Genomic DNA, 12,401 nt, shown 5'->3' on the forward strand with positions numbered 1-12,401 from the left:
GCCTTAATTCTACGTGGCATTGATTCAACAAGGTGCTGAAAGCATTCTTTAGACATGTTGGCCCATATTGATAGGATAGCATCTTGCAGATGATGGAGATTTGTGGGATGCACATCCAGGGCACGAAGCTGGAGATGAGTGGTACCCGGTGGGGTCTTCTGCTGTTGTAGCCTATCCACCTCAAGATTGTGCGCGTTGTGGCTTCACAAATGCTTTGCTGCATACCTCAGTTTTAACAAGTTGTTATTTCAGTTAAAGTTGCTCTTCTATCAGCTTGAATCAGTCGGCACATTCTCATCTGACCTCTAGCATCAACAAGACATTTTCGCCCACAGCACTGCCACATACTGGATGTTTTTCTCTTTTGACACCATTCTTTGTAAACCCTAGAAATGGTTGTGCGTGAAAATCACAGTAACTGAGCAGATTGTGAAATACTCAGACCGTCTCGTCTGGCACCAACAACCATGCCACGCTCAAAATTGCTTAGATCACCTTTCTTTCCCATTCTGACATTCAGTTTGGAGTTCAGGAGATTGTCTTGACCAGGACCACACCCCTAAATGCATTGAAGCAACTGCCATGTGATTGGTTTATTAGATGATTGCATTAATGAGAAATTGGACAGGTGTTCCTAATAATCCTTTAGGTGAGTGCATATACACATATATGGTCCAGTGTGTATATATATATATATATATATATATATATAAATCAATTTAGGGCTAGTGAAACATGGCGGTGCAAAATGGCAACTTCCATGTTAAACCCTGATACGCACCAAAATGTAATTGGGCTGAATTTAGGCCAATTTTCCCCCTGATCCTTTATTGTGGCCCAGGCTTAAGGGGACCTATGGTGTATGTATGATAAAACAGCTCATTCTAAGGTAATAAAAACAATAAAGTTCATTTTGTAAGGTCTTTGTACACCACTGATAATATAGTTATGTATATTAGATTGCATTTCTGTCGAGCGATCCATCTGAAAGTTACACAGTGCACCATTAATAAGTAAATTTTGTCAGCAGTGGTTACTATGCATTAAAAAAATACTGGGTTGCTTCAACCCACGGATGGGTAAAAAATGGACAAACTAAATTGTTGGGTTCAATTAACTAGAAAATGTCCATATTTGACACAACCATGGGTTAAAACAACCCAGCATTTTGTTTTGAGGAACTCATCGCACTAGGTTAATTGAACAATGATTAGGACTGCCTGTATTTTACCCAACTATGGGATATATTATACAATGTTTGTTAATGAATTGTTAATGAATTATTATCAAAATTGATTATGAATTGTACATCAACATTAATTAATTTGTTTTAACTTTAATAATTTTTTTATTTATGGTAGTGTCTTGATACCCTGTTCACTTCATCCTGGTTCTGTCCCAACCAATACAAACATACTGGATGTTTAAAACAGTGAAAACAGCATTTTTGTTGCAAATCCGAGTATCTTCCAGTCCAACATTCCAGAAAAAGTTCTTCTTGGTATTAGTGAGATAACTTCGTGTTATCCAAGTTGTTCTTGCGTTCTCGCTCACTATGAGATGACATGCATTTGTAATGAGCTGAACTTCGGCTTAGTCGCTTGATAGCGGCGTGATCCGTAAATAATGTAAAGAGATAAGCACTGGGCTGCCTTCATCGGCCATTCAGGCTCTTAAACGCTGATCAGTTTCACAACTCAGACATTCAGAGAATAGCCAGCAGCTCTCAGAATCGAGTTGATCTTTCATGTTGTGACGGAATAACTTATCACACTGTCTGTGCTGTTCGACATCCATTACATCCATTATCTCTCCTATGTTGTCCTTCATCTTATCTCGACGGACACAAAATGACACACAACAACAACAAGATGGGTAGGAAACGAATCTGTTTATGCTTTAAGACTCTAATGTTTAATGTGTTGAGGTGGATTGAATAGATGTAATATTGAATATTTTTTTGTGTTCTCAAGGCATCTGAATAGCAGACAAACACTACTGTAAAGTCAATAGCATATGGTACCATATGTTTTACTTCCTCGTGGTTATAGATGCCAGGATGTGGCAAGTTGTCAGGTGTTATATACAGTATATGTTGGCCATTGATTTGATATGTTTGTAGGTTACATTCTCCATTGTACCTGTTTTGTCTCTCATAATTGTTTTACATTAGTTAGGCTAATATAAACTAACAATGAACAATATTAATCCAGCATTTATTATGTTAACTTCAACATTTACACTTATATTTTAAATTATATTTTTAAAAGTTGTATCAGTTAACACTGGTTAATACACAATGAGCCTACATAAGCAAACAATAAACTTTTGTATTTGTATTAACTATTTTTTTAATGACAAAAAGCATTAGTATATGAGTTAAAGACTATGTTCTATGAAGATATTTTGTAAATTTCCTATTGTAAATATATATAAAAAAATATTAGTAGTAATATGTGTTGCTTAGGACTTCATTTGGACATCTTTAAAAGCAATTTTATCAATATTTTTTTCACCCTCAAATTCCATATTTTCAAATAGTTGTATCTCGGCCAAATACTGTCCTATCATAACAAACCATACATTAATTCAGATTTTAAAAAATTGACCCTTTCAGGGTAACACATCATTGTCAATAAACAGAAACTTTCCATCGTGCCAACTTATCCCATAATGTGACAGCATGTCCTGTTTTAAGAACAAAATGCAAAAAAAATGTATTTTAAACTTTAAGGGTGTGTATTTGGCACACTATTTTTGTTATAATTTATAAGAAGGTTTAAATGAATGCAGTTTTTGAGTCAGCTGTTGGCTTGGTTGTGTTGTGTTCAGGGTAAAGCATTTCTTATTAACAACATTTGCATGAAGCACTTTAATGCCCACATTCAATTTGAAAGAAGTTCTAATTTCTGGGACTCTTTGTAGTGACTCTGTCACTAATGGGGCTCTTTGCTCAATATTGTGAGCCCATTCACACACAAACTCGTTTATTTCTTCCTCTCGTTCCATCTCTGGCGCTCTTCGTCTGTCTCTCTCTCTCTTATGGCCTCCCTCTCTGTTTTTTTCTTTTCCCTGCATTGTTTCTCTATCTGTCTCTTATTTGAATCGTCGTCTCTTCTGCCTGTCTCTTTGTTATACTGTCTTCTTTTCATTCTCTATGAACTGCATCTCTTTTACACTTCTTCCTCTTTGTCTTTTTTTATAAAAGAATAGCTCAGCAAATGATAATTCTTTACAGAAAAATATTTTTTCTTATAATTTCAGTTGAACACAGACAAATAATTTTATATTAAAATGCCATCATGTTATCTTGTTACTGTATGGGAGCCAAAAGGTTAAAGCTCCAAATAGCGGATACCTTCATTATTAAAGTAATCCAAATTAGTGGCGAAGGTACGTAAGGGCGCTGGGTGGCACTGGCACACTCAGATTGATGGCTGACCCAGTCGAAAGAAACACAAACTATTTATGTGAAAAAAAACGAAGAAATAACGCATAAATTATAATAATCTCTATAATGATAAGCGCTTAAATACGCAGCATCCAGAAATATATAACTATTAATATAGAAGGTTTGTCACTTGCATGTGTTTCAGAACCTTGCAAATGTTAAAGGAGTCATATGACCCGATTTCATGTTTTCCTTTGTTTTTAAACTAAAGTGTTAAAAGATGTCTGTTCACATGAAAGATCTGTTAAGTTGCAAAAATTAAAGTTTCAAATCCAAAGAGATCTACCTAATCCACGCCTACTTAAAATGGCTCATTCAAACACGCCCGTGCAGTTAGACGTCATACTGGTTTGAACATTTGCATAACACCGCCCTAATGTACATGAAAAGATAGAAGGTGTAACTTTCAATCACGCTGTAGTATATTGTTGCTGCCGCCATGTCGAGTAGACGCTGTGTGTTTTGTTTCGAAAGGCAAAATACTTTGTTTGGCCTTCCAATTGAAACATTACGAAACCAGGGGTTAGGTTTTATTTATAATACTGTTCAGAACAGTACAGCTCAAATGTTCGATTGTGTGCTGCACATTTTACGAAAGGATTACTTTCGAAACAAGGGGGAGTTACAAGGCTGGATGTACACAAAGGCTTCGTCTTAAAAGTGGAGCAATTCCATCTTTGCAACTACACTCTGGTTCATATAACTGACATCCTGTAAGTAGCCGATGTTGTCATATTTAATTAATTTCCTACTGACAATTCAAACGTGAGTTTTGAGGTGTGACGCACCTGTGTTTTCATATTTAAAGCTCCCGTTCTTTCTGTGTTTTTGAAGCTTTGATTGTGTTTACAGTGCGCAATATTAACATGTGTTCATGTTGCACGTGTAAAAAACGCGGTATTTTTCACATAATTAACTTATCTGTATAGTGCTGTTTTCACTGTCCTCAAAACGGCTGATGTTTTCCTTGTTCTATGAAGTCTCTCCTTCAGAAATACGTAACGAGTTCTGATTGTATAGTTGGTTTAGTGTGTTGTGATTGGATAGCAGCTTAGCTTGCCGTTAGCTTAGCTGGCGACTGACGTATTCCTGTGGGAGTTTAGTCAAAAAACTGTTCTAGTGATGTCATTAAATCAGGAAGTAGAGGACTGTAGTCCAAACCGGCCGTTCGCTGTAGGCTTGAAAGGCGAATTCTGTTAAAGAAAATATATCGCCTGGCAGTGAACTTTGAGCTTTATCATTTTATAGGTATTATTTATGCTATTATAGCAACATTACACACTAACTAGGGTTTAAAAAATGGGATCAGAAAGAACGTGACCTTTAATTAATTTCCTACTGACGATTCAAACGTGAGTTTTGAGCTGTGACACACCTGTGTTTTCATATTTAATGAATTTCCTACTTACGATTCAAACGCGAGTTTTAAGCTGTGTAGAGTAACATTAGCGGTAATTGTTTTTCGTTTCTACGATCACAAATGCACACATGGTTTTATGTTTTAGTATCTTTACCTTACCAATCTGTTACATTCTGCTCACATCGCGCTGGTAAAGTTGATCAATCAGCTTAGCCATCTGTGTTTTCTGGGTCAGATCCAGGCTCGTATTGATAAGGTAGTAAAGATGATAGTATTTCCTGGCTTTCACTATTGCTTTGGGAGCTCCATCTTACAAATATGGTAAGGAGCGTCACATTTCCGTTTACATGATTGAGGTATTTGGCCAATCACAACGCATTAGATAGCTGGCCAATTACACAGCGCTCTCTCAGAACGATGAGCTTTGTACAAATCCACTCGTTACAGAAGGGCGGGATTTAGAGGTTCTATAATATATGTGAAAAAATTATGTTTTTTTTTACCATAAATCACGTGAACACATTGTATTACACCAAATATATAAAGTTTAGTGCCGGGACTCGATTAAAAAAATTAATCTAATTAATTAGAGACTTTGTAATTAATTAATCGAAATTAATCACATTTTAATCACATATAAATATTTGACCTGAGAACATTGAGAAGTTATTTTTTCACATGGATTTTTAGTATACCATGAATAATGACTGAATACATAAGCTTAAGCAACAAAATATTGTTTATTTTTGTTCAACCAAGTCGTTGTACTCGGAGTCGGGCTAACGTCCACGCTAGCTGCTATGTGTTTTGCATTGAGATAATACTTGAGGCTCGATGTGCTGCGGTGATATGTGAATTCCTTGTTGCATAGCTTACACACAACCATGCTCTTATCGACGCTTCCATCCGTTCATTTTTATAAAAAATTTCCCATCCACGGGGCTAACCAAAGCGATCTCATCAGCTTCTTCGTTCATGTTCACTGTAGTTTGTTGTTGTCTGAAGTCATGTCTGAAGTCATGAACGCTAGTTGGTGCTCCAGTATAATCAGTCCGCCGAAACTCATCCAATGAGAAATGTTCCGCGGTGCAAAAATAAGTGTGATTAAAATGCGTTAAAAATGTTTAACGCGTTATTTTTTGTGTAATTAATTAATCTTAATTAACGCGTTAAAGTCCCGGCCCTGATAAAGTTATGTGCTTTTAGGCACAAAATATGGGCGCTTTAAGATTCAAGCCATTTTAGACAATTTGAGCACAAGATGATGTTTAAATTAGCTGTTTTCTGGTGCAAATGCATATAAGCGCACGCACGGAGACAAACATTTTAAAAAGCACGCAAACACAGAATACATGCGCTTTAAAGGACACATACATGCAAAATGATCTTGAAATTCCACAGTCTTTGGCAAGTATTCTCATAAAAACAGTCAATTATGTCTTTAAGTGAACAGTTCAGAAAAAAATATATGGATCCATGCTTTTATGGATCTGTTTTTTTAAAATGGCAGTAATCTGCTTATGTTTGTGTCATTATGTTAATTAAACAACAGAAGACAAAATGATAATATATTTAATTTATAGATATACTGTAAATACTACTGTTATACTTTATTTTTAACTTTTTTCATATGCTTATATTTTTATATTTGTTCTTATTTTATTTTTCTTATTATTTCCCTTTTTTGCTGATCTGAAAATTATTCAATCTATGACTAAAAAAAAAAGTAATGTAATCCGTTTAACCACGACTATATTGTAAAATAGTGTCATTTGAGAGAAGGCATTGAGGTCCACCCTATTTCACAGAGGTTCACTCAGTTTCTGGCCTCTCCACTGATCCAAATGACTCCATTAGGTTATATACAGTACAGTATGTCTTCTTAAGTGATACAGTACATTTGTAAGACAACGATTAAAATTAGATTTTTATTTAGGGAACGACAAAATTATGAAGGTATGTGTATTTGGAGCTTTGACATTGCGTATTCATAGCAACATAAAATAAAATATGGCGAGACATGGAAAACTGTGAACCTCATTGTCACAACTAGACAAGTAAGAACCAATGGGATTGAACATATTGACAATTTGTTTGTATTTTGCTAAAGCTGGTCACAAGCGTTCATATTTTAAGCCCGATTGCACCCTCAGCGATCAAAAGTGGCGTGACCCGATTAGTGTTTTACCGCAGTCGACCCCCCCCACCCCAAAAAACTTTGGTGTGTGTTGGGTCATTGCGATTATTTCGCTGCTCCCAATCACGTTGTTGACTCCATGATCCCAAACCGTAAATATGAAGTTCTGACAAGACAGCTGCAATAACCATTGAGATCTTACAAGCTTCAACCGGATGTTGCTCACAAATGTCTTCTTTGAAAAAGGGAAAGAAAGTCATATACATTTGGGATAGCATGAGGTTAAGTAAATGATAAGATATTTATATTTGTGTTAACAATACCCCTGTCTTTCTCTCTCGCTCTCTCTCTCTTAATTTGAATCTCTTGAATTGTCTCTTACCCGTACTGCCTCTCTTCCTGTCTCTCTTTTGAGCTGTCTTTCTCTGTGAGCAAAGCCAGGTGACCACTTTCCTCTAGCACCAGCTTTAATGGTTGACACCAACTAATGGTTGATTTACGCATGCACTCACTGTTGCTTAAATATGCAATAAATGTGCGTGCATGTGCGCGCGGGTGTGGTTTAAATGTGTGTGTGTGACTGTGTAGGTTAAGTGTGTGGGTTATGTGTCTTTTTTGAACACCCCAGACCCATAGAAACAAAGATGGACCATGGACGTTTCTCAATATGCGTTCTTGTCTGTACTTGTGGACTTGGGAAACGTCATCGCATCCAATTCCAAGTTCACATCAGATGTGTTCTTAATTCATTTCTTTTGTCGAGGATGCATCGGGAGGTGACTTGTGTGGACTTATGACAGCAAGTATCCCAGAATGCATTTCTCGTTAAAGACAATGAAGCAATTAACCCGCATAATATTCGAAATATTACTGTTTATGTGTCACAAAATGTAGTCATGTCTGATGGTCAAAAATATTATTCAGTTTGGGTATATTTAACTCTTTCACCGCCAGCATTTTTTTAAAAAGTTGCCAGCCAGCGCCAGCGTTTTTATGATTTTCACAAAAGTTTAATGCCTTCCAGAAAATGTTCTTCTTCAAATATATAAACATTCAATATACCAAATGAAAGAACAGACCCTCTGCTTTAAAAAAAAACCAAAAACGTTTCATCCTACCTTCAGTAGTTCTTTTGTAATCAGCTCTTGAATATGGGTAGGTTTCTGCAAAAACACCACATTTTGAGCAAAAAGCAGAGATAATCCCATTTTTGTGACGGACTTTTCATAGAGATCCCATTCGGAGCGATCTTTAAAACAGACACGGACATGCAGCAGCTTGCCATAGGGCAATACTTCCGGGTTTAAAAAGTTGCGGAAGGGATAATAGCGGTATTGCAGAAAGACAGAAAAACTCGTCATTGGCGGGGAAGCGTTTTCTCTTGATTGACGAGATATCTCGTCAATGGCGGCGAAAGAGTTAATGAGCATTCTTTGGTCTTATGAATGTACTATTTGTGTCTATAAATTCACATTAAGTCTGTTATGTGTATATTATGTCACTGTTAAAAAATTCTGTGAAAAAACTGTAAAATTACGGCAGCTGGGGTGACGGAAAAATACCGTAAAATAACGGGCGCAATAAATTACAGAACTTTTCTGTAATACAAAAATACAGTTTTTTTCTGTCATTTTACATTTTTATAGCTGAGGTAAGAAGGCTGAGAAGGCTGGTTAATGTAGACATTTGCTTGTGAACTTAATAAGGGAATAAACACGTGTATTGCTGTAATTTACATTAAATTGGCAAAGCAAAAATATTCTTTAAGCATTTGCAACATTATATACCTACATATTTTTATTTCCATTTATGCATTTAAAAATGACAAAATGCAGCAATAACATGCAATAAAACAACGTAAAAAAATTGTATGTTTATCATTTTATCAATGTTGAATTTAGTTTTAAATATGATGAGAAGGTAAGGTCCAACAGGAAGATAACAGCAATTCTCACCAACATACGTTCTCTGTTCTCGCGTCCTTCCGATTTCATTCTTTCAAGGTTGCCTCCGCGAGAACACAAGTCTGTTCTTTACGTTCTTGGAATTGATAAATTGCCCTTGTTTAGGAGCGATGTTGCTGATGGAGCTGCAACAAAAGTCGCAGTCTAATTACCTCCACCACTGCTGATGCTCCTTCAACAACATACACAACAAGCTGCTTCTTCTTCAGCTTTTGCCTTAATCCACTAACATGCCCGTGGACACCGATTATTAGCAATCTGCATGTGTAATTGCATGTTGACGTGAACAATGACGCAGAAAGAAGTATAAATGAATACTGACGGAGTAGAAGCTACAGCTTAGGTCCTATGCAGAGCTATAAATCAGCCATATTGTTACAACTGGGTTGAAATAAGCCTTAAATACTAAACTTTAGCATAGTTCCATTTTAATACACACATACAGTAAATGATACATCAAATCATAGTGACGCTCAATAAATACACTCATAACAACACTCACACCCTAGTAACCACATTGTAATATCATGTAGTACCAATCACAGTATTGTACATTATTGCAAATGTACAAATTGACTTTATAATATTGATTAAATGTACAGTTTTGTTGTAGTAACAATAACTGTATAAAGTATGGTATTGCGGTGAAAACATTAGGTATTATGAAAAATGGTAGTGGAGCTAAATATGATAACTTGTGTCTGTAATCCATACTCTTCATTTTGATCATTTACTTTTTTTGTTTGAACAATGTGCAACTGAAAAAGTATTCAATAAAATGTAATCTATATTAATCTATTTTTGTCGAATGTGTTTTTATTCAGATGTAATTTATTTGTAGAAGGTGCTGTACCTGTACACATCTACTTCAGTGTTCTTAATGTGAATTATTTTCAATGCAGGTTATGTGGGTATGCAACCTGTGCCGAAAACAACAAGAAATCCTCACCAAGTCGGGAGCGTGGTTCTACAGTGGTTCTGAAGGGTCCAGATCCGGGTCCCGGGCTAAAGTGAGGGGAGGACCAGTCAGAGCGAGCAAGGACCCTCTCAGAAACGGCTCAGGGTTCCCGACAGACAGGTTAGAAACATTCAATTTATGCTCAAAGCGAAATTACCCTGATGTGTTTAGTGTGACAGTTCTCTTGTTACATCTGGATTGGTTGAGCTGAAATCCAATACAGCCTACTGTTTGATATTATGATATCATGAAAGGGTTTGAAGTTGCTAGTGTCACTGGAAATTAAAAATGTTTTGTTATACAAATTCCGTTTTTTGCATAATTCGATGTAGTTTGTGTATTTGTTGTGGAAATAAGATTACTTGCAGTGATGCAATTTGCTGTAAGGTTTATGTTTTCATTCCTTTGCAAGGATCCGACCCCCTAATTCAGCAGAACTCTGTTATCCTCTTGTATAAGAACAATTATATTAGATATGTGGATGACATTTTTTTTTAAAATAAAGCAACGTTTAGTGCATTTACGGTGACAAGGTTATGAGCATAACAGAAACTCTCCAATGAGAGCACATTTTCATTTGTAAAGAATACCACAATATTCCAAAAATAATAATAATAAATAATTTCAATTTCATTGTGACTTTAATACTTATATGGGCAGGTGGTTGCTTTAAGTATTGGCAGTAGTTAGTGATGGTTGCCTAAGCAAACAGATGAATAGAGCACATCTTTTATAACTCAGCTATAACCACCAACATCATTAGTTCTCAAGTACTGTATTGGGAATTTCAACCTTTCTCTGGAAACGTCATAAAAGACTGTTCTTGCTGAGAGCAGACTCTTTTATATGAACTGAATCTTTAAGTGGTCCAAACACTAAGATTAAAACATTTAATATGATTAAAAAATGCGTGGAAGCGTATTTGTCAATGTTAGCTTCTCGGTTACATGCAGGGTACTGGTCGGTGCATATTCATACATGTATATGTATATGTATTTGGCGTTTTTTCAGCGTTTGAAACGTTCAGCGTTATTTTTAAGAGGTCGGTTAAGTTAAAAAGGCCTCTCAAAGTTTCCCTTAGTGTGTGTCTGTATTTGTATTTGCGTTTGAATGCGTCTGTGCCCGTGTGCACGGCACGCCCTCAGTTCTCTTTCTTTTGCGCGCTGTGCTTTCCCATAGCTTGCTGCCATAACTTATAATCATAGTTTACCATTAAAAACGGCACCATAACCCATTACAATATTCAATTAAATCCAAGTTATGAAGCTTAACTAAAAGCAAGTGTTTTCAGCATGGGTCATTGCTGTCGTGTCCGAGTGCGCGAGTGAGTGCCCATCCCATATGATGTCATGATGATGGCCGTGGCAATCGTGACAATTATTACAAATGTTTTGACATATAATAATAATTGTAAAAATACAATTAAATTTTAGCTAAACTTAGCTTGCTATATTAGATCCAACGACTCTCTAATTGAATTACTCAAATAGAAATAATTTGGTGAGAGCTGAAATAGCTCTCCATATTAAAAATCTAGTTTTAACAGCGTGTGAAACTAAACTGTATATGAAGTATAGAAAAAAATAAAGAATTTGATTAAATGTGATCTTTAGCCAAACAATTGAAATAAACATTAAAATACTCACATCCCAAAAAAGAAGACTCGATTCGCCAAGTTCAGAGACTCCCTTGGTTTCGAAGATCCTCTTCATCAAAAGTAACCAATTTTGAAGGTCAAGTCGACAAAGGAAATGTATAAAATGAAAAAATGGGTTTCTTCACATGTATCAGTCCTGCACTCTAGAGCGCGCTGCGCGAGTGTTTTGGAGTGTCTGATGTAGGACTCCAGTGCGCTTTTTGGCTCTGTCTCAAACCCTACGGAGCTCCCTACCTAGTACGCATTATTCTGCATGGCAGGCACGCTCGAAGCTCCCCATAAACGGAGGTTTTAAGACACAGCCTCCGTCTCTCTCCTTTAACCGTACAGCACACCGTAACAGCGCGACGTGTCTCGATTCCTTTTTGCGCATCTCTCGCGTAATAAACCAAGCGGCGACCGCGCGTCAGGAATGATGGGAGAGAGTCTGTGCGGTTCCAGTTTTGCTGATTTTTCGAGGCGAGACGGTGGCGCATGGACGCGTCTCCAGATATTTTAGCCGGTAAAGATGCAACGCTGTTTTTCTCTCTCTCTGGCACGCCGTCAGACAGAGTCCATCCCCCGCTCGCCGCCGCAGCATCACCTCCGGGCTCGAGCATGAGGCGCGCGTCCATCACGTCTCCGGGAAAATATGGGACTTGATCGACGCGGCGGCGCTTCTGATGTAGCGAGCCGTGGGTGTGCTGCTGTTGTTTCCTGAAGTGAAAGACTGCTGGGCTGGTTAGGGAGGAGGGAGCCAGGCGAAAATGCAATTTGGGACATTGCGACAGTTCTGTAGCTCTTTTCTATCGCATTTTAACGGGGGCTCCCAGCCTCACCAAAACATCTCGAACCCGGAGCTGCTCGAACAGACGCTGTACGACAGGTGAGATCC

General features: G+C 37.1%; 1 protein-coding gene across 27 annotated transcripts in view; it reads left to right on the forward strand.

Moving 5' to 3' along the window:
- rims2b (regulating synaptic membrane exocytosis 2b) overlaps positions 1 to 12,401 on the forward strand; it is a 132,741-nt gene that overhangs the window by 17,839 nt on the left and 102,501 nt on the right. For 26 of the 27 annotated variants that reach the window (XR_012359702.1, XM_073858182.1, XM_073858185.1 and 23 more), the window contains one exon: positions 9,815 to 9,990. Coding sequence is in view for 26 of the 27 variants with exons in the window: in XM_073858182.1 (XP_073714283.1) it covers positions 9,815 to 9,990 (176 nt within the window). In the remaining variant the exon portion in view is untranslated. Of the gene's footprint in view, positions 1 to 9,814; positions 9,991 to 11,814; positions 12,393 to 12,401 lie in introns of those variants that run through there. The other variant, XM_073858206.1, reaches the window with a different exon arrangement.

The sequence above is a fragment of the Misgurnus anguillicaudatus genome, chromosome 20 (genome assembly GCF_027580225.2).
Source record: "Misgurnus anguillicaudatus chromosome 20, ASM2758022v2, whole genome shotgun sequence".
In the NCBI taxonomy this organism is placed as follows: Eukaryota; Metazoa; Chordata; class Actinopteri; order Cypriniformes; family Cobitidae; genus Misgurnus; species Misgurnus anguillicaudatus.